Source organism: Halichondria panicea, chromosome 8 (assembly GCF_963675165.1).
Source record: "Halichondria panicea chromosome 8, odHalPani1.1, whole genome shotgun sequence".
Classification (NCBI taxonomy): Eukaryota; Metazoa; Porifera; class Demospongiae; order Suberitida; family Halichondriidae; genus Halichondria; species Halichondria panicea.
The window spans coordinates 5,862,041-5,880,448 of record NC_087384.1 but is presented as its reverse complement, the minus strand read 5'-3'; the positions used below and the strand labels follow the sequence as shown (position 1 = coordinate 5,880,448).

Genomic DNA, 18,408 nt, shown 5'->3' with positions numbered 1-18,408 from the left:
GTACCACTGTTCTCAGCATGCATGCCTCTCCAGTCTGGTTTAGTTGTATTGCTCTTGAGTTGCTATACATGCGCTACATGCACTGCATTATATCACTACTCTGGTTTCTTCATAATCATGTCACCAGCAGCTAGCCGAGGGTTTGCGCTTTCATTATAAAGGTAAAATACACAAGTCCCTTAGTATTAAACAAACAATTGTGGGGACACAAAACATATTCATAGGTACACCCACACACTACTACAGCCGTGTTTAGTCACATCATGTGACTATAGATAATTATTATTATGTGCTGCCTAATATTTCTGCAGTTTGGAACTAAACATGTTTGGCCAGTTTTCCAGCCTATCACTGAATGAGGGAGGTTATGACTACAAGTTCATAGAAGAACCTGCAGACTCTCTCAAGTGTCTCATCTGTCTGCTAGTAGTTAGGGAGCCACAACAACATGGCGGCTGTGGGAAGCTATTCTGTAAGAGCTGTATTAACAAGCACAAGACCTTCAGAAATGACTGTCCACACTGTAGAAGACCACTCTTACAATTGGGGCAATCTACCATTTTCCATGACCTTAAAAGTGAGCACACTCATTACAAAATGTACCTAAAATGATATATAGCTTTCAGTTAATGACATGTTTCTGTGCATTTAGGTGAGCAAGAGGTGAAGTCACTCTTGGTTCGATGTCCAAAAGCCTGTGACTGGAAGGGAGAGCTTCGATCACTAGAAGACCACATACAGAAAGTCTGTGAGAACACTTCAGTTCTTTGCCCAAATGGTTGTAACAATGGCAAAAGAATGAGACGAAAGAATGTTCATTTTCACATGCTTTATAAATGCCCAAATCGACCCCATTCATGTACAAAATGTCAGAATGTGATGGAATTGAGGAATGCCATAAGCCATGAACTAAACGAGTGCCCCAAGAGACAGTACACATGCCCACACTGCAATGAAGCTGGTGTGTATGATGAGAGAACTACTACACATCTAGAAGTCTGTCCTAACGTAAAGGTCAAGTGTTCAAAATGCTCACAACAATTCCTTCGTTCTAATGAATCACGTCATCCATTGGTCTGCCCAAATGAACCAGTACGTTGCAAGTACTACAACATTGGTTGTGGGGAGAAGCCTCTAAGAAAAGATATAAGGGCACACGAGGAAAACGCTCAGCTTCACCTTTCACTAGCAACTGAAGAGGTCTTGAAGTTAAAGAACGAGAAAAAAACACTAACATTCAAAATGAAAACATTTGAAGCCAATAAATATGATAGTAACGCTATTACTAGCCCCTCTTTCCACACCTCAGGAGAAGGTTACAAGATGTGTATCAAAGTGTATTCTAATGGTATTGGTGCTGGCGAGGGCACTCATGTTTCAGTTTATGCTTGTTTAATGAAGGGAGACAATGATGACTCCCTGTCCTGGCCATTCACTGGGACAATCACAATCGAGATACTCAATCAACTAGAAGACAAGAACCATCTCAAGGAGACACTCGTATTCACAGCAGAAAATTTGGCCAGTCAGAAAGTGGTGGATGATGAGAGAGGGCAAGGATGGGGCTACTATCAGTTCATCTCTCACGCTGACCTCGCTCAAAAGCCTCTTACAAACTGTCAGTACCTCAAAGACGACACTCTAATATTTCGAGTATCTGCAGAAGCTCCTGACTACAAGCCATGGCTGGAGTGTACTCACTGTGTGTAGTGAAGTTATCAGGACAGTTAAAGTTTTGACTGTGTGTCATATTGCTAGTATAGTAGTTGAACCTACGTATAGTATACATGCATTATGGGCTACAATACCGTTTATACCACACTTACGTCGCCACTAATTGATCTCATTGGTCAACAGCTGTAGGATCTATAGAAAAATATTATACAGCCCCAGGCATGCACAGTTTTCAAGTTTTTTCATTTGTTCAAGAAGTAAGCAAAGAGAATAGAGCCATACTAAGACTCAAAGCGACGGCAGAAACACGGAAGCTGCTCTCCAACTAGCCTCGATCCCAGGCCGTACTTCCTTGAAGAGTGGGCCTGGTATCGACTGCTTGCGCATGCGCTAACCATTAGCCAGATACTGGCTAACGCAGGATAACAACGTGTATGCTCAGTAAAACAACGACGTCACAACGAACGGAAGTGGATTTAAGGAAGTAGATAGAAACTTCGCTTGAAGGTTTCTAACCCATCCGAGAAAGAGCTGATAGTTACCCGTAGCCTGCTATGTTAACAAAAGAATTGCTTTATTTCAGTAAGTTCATTAGCTTCTCTATTAGGGTGCATATACAGACAATACATGAACAATACATGTACATACTATCTATAAGCTCTTGATATGACTATAAATAGTAATTTGAATGAACCTCCAACCAGAGGACAAAAGCTTTACTTCCAAAGTGTCCCCTTTACTCGGAGGTTCCACTGTACATGTCTTGCAAAACGTAATTATCTGTGTGGCCTTAAATTGAATAGACATGGTATACATCATGGAGGAATAGATAATCGTTGGTATGCAAAATAATTATATTCATAGGGACACCCACACACCAAATAATTATGTCTAAAGTCTAGATTTTCATCTCCTAGAAGTCCGTCCTAAAGTAGAGATAACATGCAAACAATGCTCACTACAAATCTCTCGGTGTGACGAATCTGACCATCCATTGGTCTGCCCAAATGAACCAGTTCACTGCAAGTACTACAACATTGGTTGTATAATACTCTTGAAGAATACACAACAGTGAAAATGAAACATTTTGAAGTGAATAAAGTAAAATGTAAAAACATTTTTAGTCCCCCTTTCTCTACCTCAGGAGAAGGTTATAAGATGTGTACCGAAGTGCATGCTAATGGTATTGGTAGTGGTAAGGGCACTCATGTTTCATTGGGTGTCTGTCTCATGAAGGGAGACAATGATGACTCCCTGTCCGGCCGTTCACTGGGATAGTCACAATCTAGCCTCGATCCCAGAGGGCCTGGTATTGACTGTTTGCGCATGCGCCACATAATCCCCAGAAACTGGGGACTCCGGATATTATCGTATAATGCTCAGTAAAACAATGACGTCACAACAAACGGAAGTGGATTGAAGAAAGTGGATAGAAGTGCAATTGTGAAGGTTTCTAGCTCCTGTGATAGCATTCTAATAGCTACCCCTAACCTGCTATGTTAACAAAGAACTCACAGCCTGCAACCGTGTGGATGACAATCGTCTGAACGGAGGGAAGGCTGACAATACCTATATGGACAGGCCAGGCCCATCTGACACTAACCTTGGTGAAAGTCTAAATGTAGACTTTATCAGAAGAATAGCTGCTGTAACTAAACGTACAGCTCTGTCTCTAGCTAGCTAGCTAGCTATATAGCTCTGTGTATGTAGTATTCTTTGTGTGAATATGTTATTCAGGATATTTTTCGGGTAAAATTTCAGTTTAATAGGAAACATTATGGGGAAATTATCCAATAATTTTGCGCATGCGCAAACAGTCAGTAGCAGGCCTCCCTTGTGAAGGAGGCTAGTCACAATCGAGCTACTCAACCAACTGGAGGACAAGAACCATCTCAAGGAGACACTCATATTATCAGCAGATGTGGCCAGTCAGAGAGTGGTGGATGTTGAGAGAGCACCAAATGGATGGGGCTGACATGTTTTCATCTCCCACGCTGACCTCGACTACAATGTTGACAAGAATACTCAGTACCTCACCAACGATATTCTAATATTTTGAGTATCTGCAGAAGCTCCTAAACACAAGCCATGGCTAGAGTGTACTCACTGTGTGTAGCTACAGTATCACGTATATAGGACATTTTCTGCTGTGAACTAATAATGTCCAATTGAGATATTAATAATTAACTGAAACTGCTAAAACGTACGAAAGTGGTGCCAATCCAGTTAAAGCCTAATTGAACAAATAATTGTGGCCGCAAAACATATTCATAGGGACACCCACACACACAGCACTGAATACACATCATGTGACTAGACATGTGCTGTCTATAGTTGAACTAAACATGTTTGGCCAGTTTTCTAGCCTATCACTCAATGATGGAGGTTATGACTACAATTTCATAGAAGAACCTGCAGACTCTCTCAAGTGTCTCATCTGTCTGCTAGTAGTTAGGGAGCCACAACAACATGGCGGCTGTGGGAAGCTATTCTGTAAAGTGTGTATTGACAAGCACAAGACCCTCAGCAATGACTGTCCACACTGTAGAAGACCACTCTTGCAATTGGGGCTATCTACTGTTTTTCACGACCTTAAAAGTGAGTACAAATACAAAATGTAGATAAAATATTAGCTTTCAGTTAATGACATGTTTCTGTGCATTTAGGTGAGCAAGAGGTGAAGTCACTCTTGGTTCGATGTCCAAAAGACTGTGACTGGAAGGGAGAGCTTCGATCACTAGAAGACCACATACAGAAAGTCTGTGAGAACATTTTAGTTCCTTGCCCAAATGGTTGTAACATTGGAATCACACGGAAAAACATTGATTATCACCGCCTTACTAACTGTCCAAATCGACCACATTTGTGTACAAAATGTCAGAAAGAAATGGAGTTCAGGAATGCCATAAGCCATGAACTAAACGAGTGCCCCAAGAGACAGTACACATGCCCACACTGCAGGGAAGCTGGTGTGTATGATGAGAGAACTACTACACATCTGGAAGTCTGTCCTAAAGTAGAGATAACATGCAAACAATGCTCACTACAAATCTCTCGCTGTGACGAATCACGTCATTCATTGGTCTGCCCAAATGAACCAGTACGCTGCACATACTTTAGTATTGGCTGTGGAGAGAAACCTCTTAGAAAGGATCTAGGTAAACACGAGGAAGATGCTCAGCTTCATCTTTCACTAGCAACTAAAGAGATCTTGAGACTACGAAACAGACTCTTGAAGAATACAGTAACATTCAGATTGAAAAAAAATATTGAATTTGACAATCAAAACATTTTTAGCCCCGCCATTTTCACCTCAGCTTCAGGGTATAAACTTTGTATTTGTGTTTTTGCCAATGGGCGTGGTGATGGTAAGGGCACCCATGTTTCAGTGTATGCTCATCTCATGAAGGGAGACAATGACGACTCCCTGTCCTGGCCGTTCACTGGGACAATCACAGTCGCGCTACTTAACCAACTGGAAGACAAGAACCATCTCAAACGCACACTCACATTCTCAGCAGATTATGTGGCCAGTCAGAGAGTGATAGATGTTGAGAAAGCACCAAATGGATGGGGCTGGCGTAAATTCATCTCCCACGCTGACCTTGTTCATAAGCCTTCTACAAACATTCAGTATCTCAAAGATGATATTTTAATATTTCGACTATCTGCAGAAGCTCCTGACTACAAGCCATGGCTAGAGTAAACTAATTGTGTATAAATGTGAGTAAGACGATTATCTGCTGTGAACAAATTAATAGATGAACCTTCATAATTATGGAATGTAACATTCAATTGATGTAACAGCCTAGCCTATACAAACGAGGACAATATCATGCTATTGTTCAGGCTGCATACTGACCAATAAGAGTTTCTAATAGAACCAACACCAGGGTTTCATCTAGTGGGGGGGGGGGGCAGGGGTGAACCTTCCCTCCAAACTACCGTAATCACCCTATTGTAAGAACCTGCCACACACACAATATACGCACATTCTATATATACGTGCGCACAACACAGTAAAGTAGAATACAGTAGAATCTCGCTAATCCGGACCCCTTTAGTTCGAAACCTCGCAAACCTGGACAAAATGGCAAACTGAAAAGAGGAGGGGCTGTCAATAGAATAGACTATGCGCATGCGCACTCTAACTTACTTTGCTGAATAATAAACTGCTCAATACCTCGCTCTGACAATTTGTGGGTACGCAAAGTATATACATAGGGCCACCCACATGTCTAGTCACGTGACAAACCTTGCCCCTTTCGTAAGAGTGATAGTTTCACGACAATTTTAGACAAGAAGCAATTCCCAAAGTGTACCAGGTGTGATAAATTATTAATACATAGCTGTATGTTATAATTATATAAACTCACGTCAGGCTCGTTGATGAGTGTCGACTGGGTGAGGTCAATGACCAGTTCAAACACTTTCTCTGTCCGAGCCTTGAGGAGGCTGATCATGTGATAGAAGACCTGATTGGACGCACGACGCTGGTCAGCACGGAACTTCCTCACAATAAAGTAGAACACGGGGTTGCCCAGTTTGGATAATCCTCCCTGCATGTATTGTGTGTGGGTGGGCGGATGTGTGTGTGTGGTTGTGTACAATGTACATGTACATGTATAATGAAAGCACCGCTGGAGCTGATGCCTCAATGGAGGCCGTGCCAAAGCAATAAACACATTATAATTTATCATGTGAATACTTTAAATTAATTAATTTTGCTGCATGCAAACTCAGAGAATGGGTAATGATCGACCATGATTGTTGTTAAAAACGATCGATACCAAACATTCAAGTCAAAATGAATGGTTGCATCAAATTTCGTAGCTCCACTAAAAACTACTCATAATGTACCCGAAATCATAGCTACACCCACCTGATAGAATATCTCGTTAGCCTTGAGTCCTCTCAATGTCTTCTCATCGCACTCGTTGGCCATACTGTCGAGGAAGTCCTCCAGCTGACTCATGGTGGTACTGCGGGGACTGGCCGCTGCTCTCTTACGTCGGTAGGTGGGGGCCCCCAGCTGAGCCATCAGCGTGTTCATGTCCTCAAACAGTTGTCGTGACGATACAATCAGTCTGGAGAGGGGGTAGTAATGTAATGCTTAAAATATTAACAATAAGGAATTTTGAGAGATTAAAAGCTTACAGCAACCATGTATGCATACACACACCCCACCCACAACGCCCACCTAATGGACGCAGCCACACACACACACACGCACGCACGCACGCACGCACGCACACACACACACACACACACATACACACACACACACACACTCTTCTAACGCCCACCTAATAGACGCAGTGTACGCAGTGATCTTCTCCTGATTGTTCCAGAGCAGAGAGTGTATCCGATGTTTGTAACTCTCCTTGAGAAAGGCGATGTATTCGCCCGCCTCCCCCTCAATGTACGGCCCCATACTAGCCATGTCCAGGGCCAGCTGACGAGAGTCCTCGAAGTTCTCCTCAAGGAAATCGTTGAACACTTTCATGTGTGCCTCCTTGCGGAACAGTACGTGATTGGCCAGATTTTGCAGCACCTGGAGGAGGAGAGAAAGAAAGAAAGAGAGAATCATCCCAGTTGTATATTTAGCAGCTGTTAGGGAGCGCATAATTCCGTGTCAGATCCAGTATAATTTTAGTAAGCTGAGTCTAGAAAATATATTAATTGATATATTAATTGAGCTATATGCAGTTGCAGATGTTGAGCCGTGCTTCCCAGCTTGTGGATTGGTCGGGTACATGCTACACACGAGACCACACCCCCACACCCACCTTGGACAGGAAGGTGAGCCCCCTGCGTACGCTGTTAGGGACTTCCCCCTGAGGAATGAGCCCGTAACTCTGAGGGGACACAATGGCCGGGTTGACGAACCTCAGGAAGATGGCACTGTTGACCGTATCCAGGGACGCGTCAGGAAGGTGCGCCACCACCACCTGGGGATCACATGATATCACATGACTTGTAGAATCTTTATATTGAACAACACTTTCTACTAATTAAGATGTATGCGCATGAATGTAAATTTATAAATACATGATTATAGTCACATGACTTACTGAGTATAGCACATGACAGACAGTTCTCAACTGCAGCGGGAGACTGGGCAGAGATTTCTGAATTGTCTTATAGAATGTTTGCACTAGTTCGAGAAGATTTTGCCTGTTTTGTTCCAATTTGGACGGATCTGACAAACGAGAAGCGTCCACCTCGTAGTCTGTGTCACCTGACTTCATCAGCTGCAGGATGAGAGGCCTCACGACAGACTGGAGGTAGTAGAGGCCGAAGGTTTTGAAGGAGCAGGAAAGCACTTTGCATGCGATGGAGTTGCCTCTAAATATAGCACGCCCGCTCTCAAGGGCCTCCAACTGTGAGGGTGTGTGTGTGTGGGTGTGTGTGAAGCAACATACTCGATACTCCTATAGACTCGACAGCAAGCTCTAACCAGAAAATAATAGATTAAACTACATCTGTACATGCATGCAAGTACAGAAAGGGTATCACCTGCCCCCCCCCCCCAATACGTATAGTGACCCTGCCCCCCCCCAATACGTATAGCAACCCTGCCCCCCCCCCCCCCCCCCCTATACGTATAGCGACCCTGCCCCCATTATACGTATCATTGGCTCACCTCAGTGTTGAAAATTCGGTAGAGGAAGGAGACCAGTTTGTTCTTGTAATCAAACAGCATCACCAACACCTCGGCCAACTCGTCCTGAAGGGGGATACCCATAATTATACGTGCTTTCCACTTTATAAAATGTCAGAGTCCAGCTGGGCCTAAGAGATGAGACTAAGGGGCTGCATGCTTTCACAGAACTTATATCGGCGTCATGTACGTACGTACTAATGCCCTCAAGAGGTTATTTCCTCGGACAGCTGGGCCTCGCTACGAACATGCATAGTTGTTATTTGCAGCCTCCACTGTTGTCGTACGGTACTATTGTCGTACGGTACTCACCATGCTTTCCTGTGGGACAGAGTTAATGAGAGCCATCATAATGGGGAATTCCCCCTCGGCCGTCTCCTGGGTAACCAGGGCCAACATTCGGTTGTAGCGGTCGACAAGTGCTGTGTCGGCAAGTGAGTTGAACTCAGCACCTTGGCGTAGGATGGATGTCAAGACTTCGATGAAACTGCTCCGTGTGTTCAAGTCCTCGTGATAGCCGAGACCTAAAGGGTGGTGGTGGTGTAGGGGTTAAAGCTGTGGGTGATGTAGGGGTTATCATAATAAAAATAAATCGCACTGTAAGGTAGGCACAATTGAATGTCTTACATGTCTGCGGGAAGAAAGATACAGTATAGACACACTGCATACAAGACCCCCACATAGCTAGAATTACCCCCCACATAGACTCACTGATGGCGTGGGTGAGACCACTGTCTATGTTGGCAGTGAGCATGTTGGACATAGCCCTAACCACATGCTCCCTGAGGGAGGCTGTGTGACGGAGGAGGGGCTGCTTGTGGAGGGTGCTCAGAGAACTCCAGTCCACTGAGTTGAGAGCATTGATCAGGTTGATGAATGCATCAAAGTGCCTGAGGAGGGGAGGTGGTGTAGCGTTGTGTGTATGCACATAGACTGAGTGTGTGTGTGTGTGTGTGTGTGTGTGTGTGTGTGTGTGTGTGCGTGCGTGCGTGTGTGTGTGTGTGTGCGTGCGTGTGTGTGTGTGTGTGTGTGTGCGTGCGTGTGTGTGTGTGTGTGTGTGTGTGTGTGTGTGGTGTGTGTGTTGCTCACTTTAAGAACAGCTTCTCCTTCTCTTCAAAGACGTGAACAACGTTGTTTTTGGACTGGAGCACTAGCCCTGACATCACCAGACTCATGGCACGCAACACGTTCAGATCCAGCTCACTGATAAGGAGGGAGGGGCATGATCAATACAACCACCACTTACACTGTACACGCATCTTCACTAGACTATTATTACTACATGTAGCTAGTCTATAACTGCTGCACTAAGTCTTATAGCCCTCTCATACATGTACATGTGCATGTAATCACCATACTTGTAGGTGCAATGGAGGTACAGTGCAAACAGGTTTAACGACTGACCATACATGTACCCCCTGTAGGGGTGCCGAGAACGCTAATTAAGCTAGAGCCTAGTTTCAATAGAAATTGACTGACCCATTATCTACTACTGAAAAAAACGAAAGAAATGTGCCATACTACACATGACTAAATAGATACATGTACACGTAGCTATGGCAACAGTGCAATCATGTTGCAACACTTTGCTTTGTGTTTACTCACAGTATTGCCAGGTGGACTTAAATCAACTGTACATGTTGAAAGTGAAACTGTTTTTGGAAAACAAGAGCTACGTGAATCGTCAACTCACTTGTGGAGGTTTTGCTCATGTGAGATGTTCTCTGAGATATAGACCTCGCCCCTCAACCACCGAGCCAGAACCTGGGCCACTTGGTTACGGAATTGTACCTCTGCTCGGAATGATAGGTCACGTGACTTGGTCATGAGCGTCTCGATGAGATGACAGAGTTTGATACGTATGGTGAGAGTGTGCTCACACGGGTCAAGGCTGTTCACGTACCTGTGAGGGTGTGAGTGTGTGGAGTGTGTGTGTGAGTGTGTGGAGTGTGTGTGAGGTGTGAGTGTGTGGAGTGGGTGTGAGGTGTGGGGGTGGTGTAGGTGTGGCTATTTTCAATCTCAACCATCTCGCAAATTCGCCGCTTTTATAGCCTAACATGCTTCCAAGTAAATGTACCAACCACCACTGACCAGTGTGGGCACATCCCTACCATTACATGACAGCTAGTGGAGTCGTAGCTCATGACAGTCACACAACTATACGTATGTATCGTGTAGAGCTCACATGATCAGGTTGAGCACGATGTCGTCCATCTTGACGTGCCCGAGATGTTCCAACGCTCCCTCCGTCTTGGTGTCAATGACGTGTTGTACGATGGATACCAGCTGCTCTATCAGAGCTGTGTTGTTCTCCTGCACCAGAGCACCCCCCTCAGAAAACACCTGAACATCACGAGAGTGCGTGTGTGGACAGGTCATGTGACATTAGGAGCATGTCATGTGATAGAAGCATGTATTATGAAATTTGTGAAGCTACTGCTAGTATATTCTGCAAGCAAGAATCTCTTATAATGTTGACCATACCCACTGGCCACACCCACCTGGGCTGACTCGGACATGATGCACTGGAATAGATAGAGGTAGACCGAGGGACTAAGTTCATAGGAGATCAACTCCTTCACCGTCTCTCGTAACTGGACACCCAGGGTCTCGTTGTCACATCTGAGGGGTGGTGGTGTGTGTGTGTGAAGTGTGTGGGTGGTGGTGTAGGTGTGAGGTGTGTGTGATAAGTGCTGCTCCTGTATAATGCAGCGCCAAATACTTTCAATGCTACCTCTATGATCATTTTTTTAATAACACACTTGGGGAACAAATTATACAGTACACAAACTGTTCCTTTGGGACCCGGCCCTTCACTATCACAGTTGGCCTTTCCTTAGGGAATTATTTGTTCCACTGTAAATATGTATTTCAGTCAAAGTATTCAAAACTAATTAAAAGACTCTCCCTCCAACCAAGAGTATAATTATGATAAGAGAAGGGAGTATCGAACGTAGGCATACTGTACATCAGATGTATGCGAAGAGTAACGTGACTTCCTGTATCTGTCACAAGCTTGGAATTTGCACACTGACCAATCCAAGCGTGGGTGATGTAATCTAGCATGCCTACGTTCGATACTCTCTTCTCTATCATATACTCTTGAAGTAACTTAAGCTACATTCTCCCCACCCCTCACTGTCTCCCCCTCTCTCCCCCTTTCTCCCCCACTATACTATAGTACTCCCAGCTGCTGTAACTCCATTTATAAAGATGATTGTTCCCTCACCTCAGTAGAAGCATGAGCTCAGATATGAATGACTCGGTTTGTGACCCTCGTGACGGCTTCTTGTCGTCATGGACGATGACCGTGTTCTCACCTGGACCACTTCCTATACGAGTCAAATTTGTCGCTGTCTCACTATGGTGACCTGTGTGTGTGGGGTGGAGTGGGCGGGAGTACGTACATGCACATGTAAGCTAGATACATGAAAGTGGGTGTGCTTATTAACAGTGCACTGTAGCTACATGTAGGTTAGAGGACACACAATCGTAGTGAGCTACATTGTAGAGGACAAGTTTCTTACATTAATAATATTGAAATTGTGGTGGACACCTGCCTACGTGTACGTGCTTAATTAGAACAAACAAACGAAATTTCTGCCCGAGAAGGCCGAGAGCTCACTTGATAAATTAACACAATAGACTAGCTATCATGCAGAGACAGGTTAGCTCACATGATCCACTATATAGTGGATCATGTGAGCTAACCTGTACCTTCTTTATAGTCTGTGTATATACACAGACTATAAAGAAGGTACATACAGACACACCCACGCACTGACCCGATCTACTGTAGGGGGTGTGGACACTCTTGGGACGGCCGTGATAACTGGAGCTCCTCTTCACCCTCAGGCTCACAGGGTGGATGGGGTCTCGTATATGTATAGGAGACGCTAATTAAGGGGTTAAAACATAATGAAATCTATTTCAATTTTGTGGGAAAATTGTAATTTTTAGTTTATTGAACTGGAAGTGGGGGGTAAGGGACAGTTTATTTAATATAATAATACAATCATCAAACTAACAATGTGGTGGAGACATTGACGGAGCAGAGAGTGCCGGGTCAACACCGTCAGGCATGTTGGATGCCCCTGACAACAGAAACAGGGGGTAGGCTGATGATTTCGTTGACACACCCGCCAGAGAGCACAGAAACCCGGTCATATTGGTCCAGTTCATCAGCTCGGATTGTAGGTTCTCTTCACTTAGCTGAGGATCTTTGGGCAAGTTTGACGTGGAGGTCACTTTACTCCGAATGTTGAGTCGACTCAGGTACTCTTGCTGTACTGTGTCATCTTTGGGCTTCTGGTATGTCAGTAGTAGCGACTTGGTGACTCTCCACGAGGAGTAAGTATCCTCCCAGGCCAGGGCACTGCCTGGAGTGTGCACCAGACTCTTGAGGATGGCTCTGTTCTGTTTCTGTTGCTGGGCTCGTCCGATCAATTTGTGCTGACTCAGCTCACTGAGTTGACGATAGGAGCGAAGGTTAGGAGCGTACGGTATGGAAATTCCCTCAATTGGATTCTGCACAAGCTCTGCCTCTTGTACAAGGTACTCGAAACACGAGAGAGAGATTTGAACGGCTTCCGTGTTTGTGTGTCTTAGGAAAAGGAGAAGAACAGTCTCGAGCATTGTGTACGTCTGTTGGAGAATTTTGCAGCTGCTTCCGAGGGACGCCTCTGTTTCGTGTTGCCGTAGAAACTTGGTGCGATAGTAGAGGATTTGTTTGAGCCAGTTGAGTAATTGAATTGGATCATTGGTTTTACGACTGAAGAGCTTCAGGGCGATTGAGTAGGTGACCTGTGAGGTGTGTGTAGAGTGTGAGGTGTGTGTGGTGGAGTGTGAGGTGTGTGTGTGGAGTGTGAGGGGTGTGTGTGAGGGGTGTGAGGTTGCATGAACTAAAAGCTATCATCAATTCCAAAAAACAAAAAGGCTCTACCCATGCAAATATAGCAAATATAGATGGTAAGTACATATATACAGATATTCACTGCAGAAGTACATGCAATGCCCATGCCAGACAAACAATAATATCACACACACCCACCACACCTACCTGTCCACTGACGTCCCAAAATGCGGCCATGGGGTCTTTGGGGTCCCAGTTCTTGATATTCTCCGGCTGATGGAGGAGGAGAAGGACGTTGGAGGCCTCGATAGGGAGGAGGGAAATCCCCTGGTGTTGGACTAGCCCTACCAGTCCCGTCATGAACACCAGGCACTCCGAAAGATGGTCCGTCTGTGAGGGAGTTGAGGGTGTGAGGGGTATGTGTGAGAGCATAGCTAGAAAAAATACAAGCTGTTGGAAAGACAATTGAATGTATGGTACATAGAAGACTTACACACACTCCACACTCCACACATTCCCACCCCCTCACACTCACACTCACACACACATACACACCGTGGGAGAGACTAAAGCCAGCATAGGGTCCAGAGTGAACAACTTGGTGATTCCTTTCATCAGCTGGTAGTTGGTTACCATCTCAACCAGCTGCTTCCGGTCACTGCTCTTCTTAGCCTGGAGCATGGTTGTGGCGGCTGAGGGGGACGCTAGGTATGCCCTCACATCTGCAGAGACGTTCCCGGCCAACGTGTCATAGCGACGAAAAAACGGGAGCAGATGCTAGAGTAGGAAAGAGTAGACATTTAAAGCACAATTAGGTTTTTAGCATGCAATTAATTTGTGGGAACAAAGATCATAGGACATACCCCCCAAACCACATACCCTTATCTTGTACACACACACACACCACATACCCTTATCTTGTACACACACACACACCACATACCCCTTATCTTGTACACACACACACACACACACACACACACACCACATACCCCTTATCTTGTACACACACACACACCACATACCCCTTATCTTGTACACACACATACCACATACCCTTATCTTGTACACACACACCACATACCCTCATCCTACACCCCATATATACCTTGAAGATGTCCTTGAGAGCTGAGCCATACAGGTGCATGGCATTGTCCTTTGGCCACCAGCTCATGTGCCTCTGGAGACAACAACAAAAACATTTCCATGAGATGGAGGGATAGTGATTGTGAATTTAATCATTATATACAAGATAAAAATCCCCCAGGGGGGTAATTGACATACTTCCTTAAGCACTGTGCACAGACCCTCCACGAAGGCCAGTCTGAATACAGGTGGTGAGAGAGGGTCCAGACACACAGAGAAAATGTGGCTATTCCGATGATTGGTACGGAACTGGGCCACAACACATGTGATCATGAGGTCCAGATCACTGAATGTTGGTACGCCAGCTGCTATGCTGGACGGGTGATGAAGAAACAGGGCCGATGGGGAGAAGAGAAGGCTCTGTGAGGGGGAGGGGCTATTGAAGATGGGAGGGGTGTCAACATACACTTTGTAACTTCGTGGATACAGTATTATACGTATTGTTTTGAGCCCATTACCAATTGAGCACAATTACCACCAGAGCAAAGGTACGTATTTTACACTCAAAAATCAAAACACTGGCACACGGTCTGGGAGGGGGGTGTACATAATATCTGACGGACGGGCGCACGCACGCACACACACACACACTCACATGCAGCTTCCCCTGTATCTGGGAGATGAAGAACCTGAAAAACGACTGACTCCTCTCCTTCACAAATGAGCCAGCTTTGAAATGGTCGATGGAACAGATGGTGGCTGCCTCTGCCAGCTGCTTGTTGGAGAGACCCTTCATGATTGCCGATAGAAACGAACGTTGCAGCTGGTACTGTGAGGAGGAGCCGTCCAACCCGTTCTCAGCCACGTCACGCAGGATGTGCTGTGAGGGGTGTGGAGATTGTTAGGATGTGTGGGGTGTGGAGGAGGTGTGAGGAGTGTGTGCGAGGTGGAGGAGGTGTGAGGGGTATGCGTGTGAGGGGTATGTGTGTGTGAGAGTGTGAGGTTGTGAGTGTGTGAGGGGTGTGAGGTGTTTGGAGGGCGTGCAGAGTGTGTGGGAGTGTGTGTGAGGTGTGAGGAGTGTATGAGGTGTGAGGAGTGTATGAGGTGGGCGTGAGAGATGTGACTTACTGGACAGAGGATGAGAATGGTGTTTTGTAGTGGCCATATTTGTATCTTCCTCCTCAGATTGTCTGCATACTCGTCACACAAAGTGAACAGCTTGTCCGCCGATCCTGCACAGTCGGCAATAATACAAATGATGGGAACGAAATATTGGGAATGTAATATATAATGTACTATACACAAGAAGAGAGAGCAGGGGAGGGGTAGGGGGACGTCATACTAGATAACATGTGATGGTCTCAAAACTTGATCATTATACTTTAGCCAGCTGTAACCAATTTAAAACACATATACATTGTATATAATTATAATTATACAAAAAAGGTTACAGAAGAGCTTTAATTATCACATGACTCGAGTTATGCTAGTACCATGCACTAATGACAGGGTCTTACTCGAAAGAGAAGGGAACTCGTTGTTAAGCAACCCGTTGAACTGGTCTGGGTAGTCTTGAATGAAGTTCCAGATGCTGCGATGGAGGATAGGGGGTAGTGAGAGGAACAGCTGCTTCTGTTTGGAGTTCTTGAGGTCCTTGAAACTTGTGATGATCACTGCAAGGGGTACGAGTGTGGAACCATGGAAACAAGTTACTATAGTTACATGTATATGCACAATAAATGCGCACGGGGTGTGAGTATTACATTGTATATGCACGGTACACTAAAATGAAAACCTTTATGCACCACTAAAAAAACTCTGTTCTCAGAAGTATCAGCATGCCTCTAGTCAGCTTCCATGCTCACTACATATTACTGCATTTATTGGAAGCTGACTAGAGGCATGCTGATACTTTTGAGAACAGAGTTTTTTTAGTGGTGCCTTGATACATGTACGATACAAAATAAGGTACCAGAGGGGTTAAAGAGAGAGAGAGGGGGTCACACAACATGGCAGGTTCGATGTACGTACATGTACATTGTGATCACATGCACATACTATTAGTTCAGGTGAGCTGGAAGTGAGAGAGTGTTACTGTACTTCCCGTGGGTTCATGTCATGACATCATGCGCACTACACCGGCAGTGGTAATATACACACCAACAAAACATGTACTGTACGTTGTATGGTTTTGCAAACAGAGACCATAATAATTGCTGTAGGGCTTTAATACAACAGTGGCTGTAATAATGAGGTGGCCTGCGAACACAGGTCCAAACACATGCCATGGTTACTGTGGGACCCTGGCTGTATTATAGAGGGTGGCCTGCTAACACAGGTCCAAACACATGCTATGGAGACTTTGAGGCCCATTAACCTGGCTGTACTATAGAGGGTAGCCTGCTAACACAGGTTGAAACACATGCCATGGTGACTTTGGGACCCATTAACCTGGCTGTATCTTAAAGAGAGTGTGGCCTGCTTACAGGGTGACCACAATACACATGTTTCACTGTTATACAGTACCACAAATGAATGAGGTTCAGCTAACTATAATCACGACAATAAACTCAACTAGACTAGTGGGCAGTACCTTGCAGTATTTGCTGTAGCCTGGAAGCATTGAGGTTGAGGTAAGGTATGAGCTCTATGACGCAGGGCTGCTGCCCTGAGGGAACAGAGGGGACACTTCCGTTGGCCGTGTATAGGCCGGGGAGGTACGAGAAGGACGAGTTAGCGGCCGAGGGGGCGGAGCCACGGTTGAGTGAGGTGATTCTGGGAAAGGAGACAGTTTTTTGATGGTAATAAATAAAGTGCATGCATATATTGGGTTTCGAATGCGAGGTTCTTTTGATTGCAAGTTGCGAGTTTTTGCATAAATTTGCAACTGAAAGACACACAAAGAGAGAGCATGTGCAGGCAACTCATATTTACATGTACTGTAGTTAGAAGCACAATCAGGCTTGTACAGCGTCATTTACAGTTGATTGACCTTGCATTCCAAACCTGATATACAGTTTACACTGTTAAAGTACACAAAATGGTCCACATTTATTAGCATTTTTGAAGGATCATAACTCGAGTTTAGATGGCCCAATTTCTAAAGAAAGCTTTTTGAAGATATCTTTCAGCATCCCACTACTAATTCTCACTCACCTTAAAATGATCTTGTTAAAGATGCCTTGGAATTGCAGTCCACTGAGGTGATACAGCACACCATTGGAGGCTCCTCTGATGTCACCCGCTCCCTCCCCTCCTTGTAACAGACACAGCATCGTTATCTTCTGCTCCAGCTGGCGAAGAGAGTTCAACTCCTCATCGTCCAGGGGGGAGTCCACATGCTATAGGGGGCGGAGTTTTGCTTGGGGTTAGAGCTAGACCCATGCAATACTGTCCATACAATGCTCAAATAATATTCGTTACGAGGCTTCCAATACAACTATATTGATCATAAGAGGGCAACAAAATCTGAGATTCAGCATCTACTTAATTCTCAGTACGTGCAAATAGATGCATAGGAGAGCAAAGAGAAGAAGAGTGATTAGTTACCGTTTCGAGGCAGCTCTTGAGACACTCCAGTATGAAGAGGTACGATCTCACCATCTCGGGACTAGCACTCGCAGGGGGGTTGGCCTGTGTGGGGGTTAGCTTGTGTGAGGGTGTGTGATTAGCCTGTGTGGGAGGCATGTGAGGGTGGGTGGGTGGGGGTGAGCTGTGTGGGAGGCATGTGAGGGTGGGTGGGTAGGGGTGAGCTGTGTGGGAGGCATGTGAGGGTGGGTGGGTGGGGGTGAGCTGTGTGGGAGGTATGTGAGGGTGGGGTGGGTGGGGTTAGCTTGTGTGGAGGTATGTGAGGGTGGGGTGGAGGAGAATGCATTAGTCAAGACTTCATTTAGTGAGAAAAGAGTGAGGTTCACATTGTGTATATCTACTCAAGTGCCTAGGGACGCACGTACATAAAGCACAACCAACAATTATGAAACAAGTGGATGTGGTCAACAGCAGACTATATTAACTTAAGTGTTGCATGTAGCAACATTAACATTCTTGGCAACAGCCATCCCTCTCAGCTGACTAGCTACACTTGTATGTACATTAATGATCTAATTAGTGGCTACAACAGTTGACCTCTACA

The 18,408-nt window shown here is 45.2% G+C and overlaps 3 protein-coding genes across 3 annotated transcripts in view; 2 read left to right on the top strand and 1 right to left on the bottom strand.

Moving 5' to 3' along the window:
- LOC135339894 (neurofibromin-like) overlaps nucleotides 1-18,408 on the bottom strand; it is a 35,182-nt gene that overhangs the window by 13,833 nt on the left and 2,941 nt on the right. The window contains exons 4-28 of the mRNA XM_064536129.1: nucleotides 17,826-17,909; nucleotides 17,433-17,617; nucleotides 16,870-17,051; nucleotides 15,794-15,949; nucleotides 15,405-15,508; nucleotides 14,932-15,156; nucleotides 14,475-14,696; nucleotides 14,299-14,370; nucleotides 13,746-13,967; nucleotides 13,398-13,580; nucleotides 12,367-13,141; nucleotides 12,124-12,234; nucleotides 11,568-11,709; nucleotides 10,840-10,960; nucleotides 10,524-10,681; nucleotides 10,032-10,241; nucleotides 9,428-9,541; nucleotides 9,050-9,228; nucleotides 8,651-8,862; nucleotides 8,321-8,404; nucleotides 7,749-8,057; nucleotides 7,464-7,625; nucleotides 6,981-7,228; nucleotides 6,557-6,761; nucleotides 6,051-6,233 (exon numbers count right to left, since the gene is read on the bottom strand). Coding sequence (XP_064392199.1) covers nucleotides 6,051-6,233; nucleotides 6,557-6,761; nucleotides 6,981-7,228; nucleotides 7,464-7,625; nucleotides 7,749-8,057; nucleotides 8,321-8,404; nucleotides 8,651-8,862; nucleotides 9,050-9,228; nucleotides 9,428-9,541; nucleotides 10,032-10,241; nucleotides 10,524-10,681; nucleotides 10,840-10,960; nucleotides 11,568-11,709; nucleotides 12,124-12,234; nucleotides 12,367-13,141; nucleotides 13,398-13,580; nucleotides 13,746-13,967; nucleotides 14,299-14,370; nucleotides 14,475-14,696; nucleotides 14,932-15,156; nucleotides 15,405-15,508; nucleotides 15,794-15,949; nucleotides 16,870-17,051; nucleotides 17,433-17,617; nucleotides 17,826-17,909 — 4,848 coding nt within the window. The remainder of the gene's footprint in view (nucleotides 1-6,050; nucleotides 6,234-6,556; nucleotides 6,762-6,980; nucleotides 7,229-7,463; nucleotides 7,626-7,748; nucleotides 8,058-8,320; nucleotides 8,405-8,650; nucleotides 8,863-9,049; nucleotides 9,229-9,427; nucleotides 9,542-10,031; nucleotides 10,242-10,523; nucleotides 10,682-10,839; nucleotides 10,961-11,567; nucleotides 11,710-12,123; nucleotides 12,235-12,366; nucleotides 13,142-13,397; nucleotides 13,581-13,745; nucleotides 13,968-14,298; nucleotides 14,371-14,474; nucleotides 14,697-14,931; nucleotides 15,157-15,404; nucleotides 15,509-15,793; nucleotides 15,950-16,869; nucleotides 17,052-17,432; nucleotides 17,618-17,825; nucleotides 17,910-18,408) is intronic.
- Nucleotides 307-1,825, top strand: LOC135339897 (TNF receptor-associated factor 4-like). The gene is made up of 2 exons (XM_064536135.1): nucleotides 307-577; nucleotides 653-1,825. The coding sequence occupies exons 1-2, from the start codon at nucleotides 325-327 to the stop codon at nucleotides 1,708-1,710; spliced, it is 1,311 nt and encodes a 436-aa protein (XP_064392205.1). The 5' UTR covers nucleotides 307-324; the 3' UTR covers nucleotides 1,711-1,825.
- LOC135339899 (TNF receptor-associated factor 4-like) lies at nucleotides 4,011-5,508 on the top strand. The gene is made up of 2 exons (XM_064536137.1): nucleotides 4,011-4,272; nucleotides 4,341-5,508. The coding sequence occupies exons 1-2, from the start codon at nucleotides 4,020-4,022 to the stop codon at nucleotides 5,378-5,380; spliced, it is 1,293 nt and encodes a 430-aa protein (XP_064392207.1). The 5' UTR covers nucleotides 4,011-4,019; the 3' UTR covers nucleotides 5,381-5,508.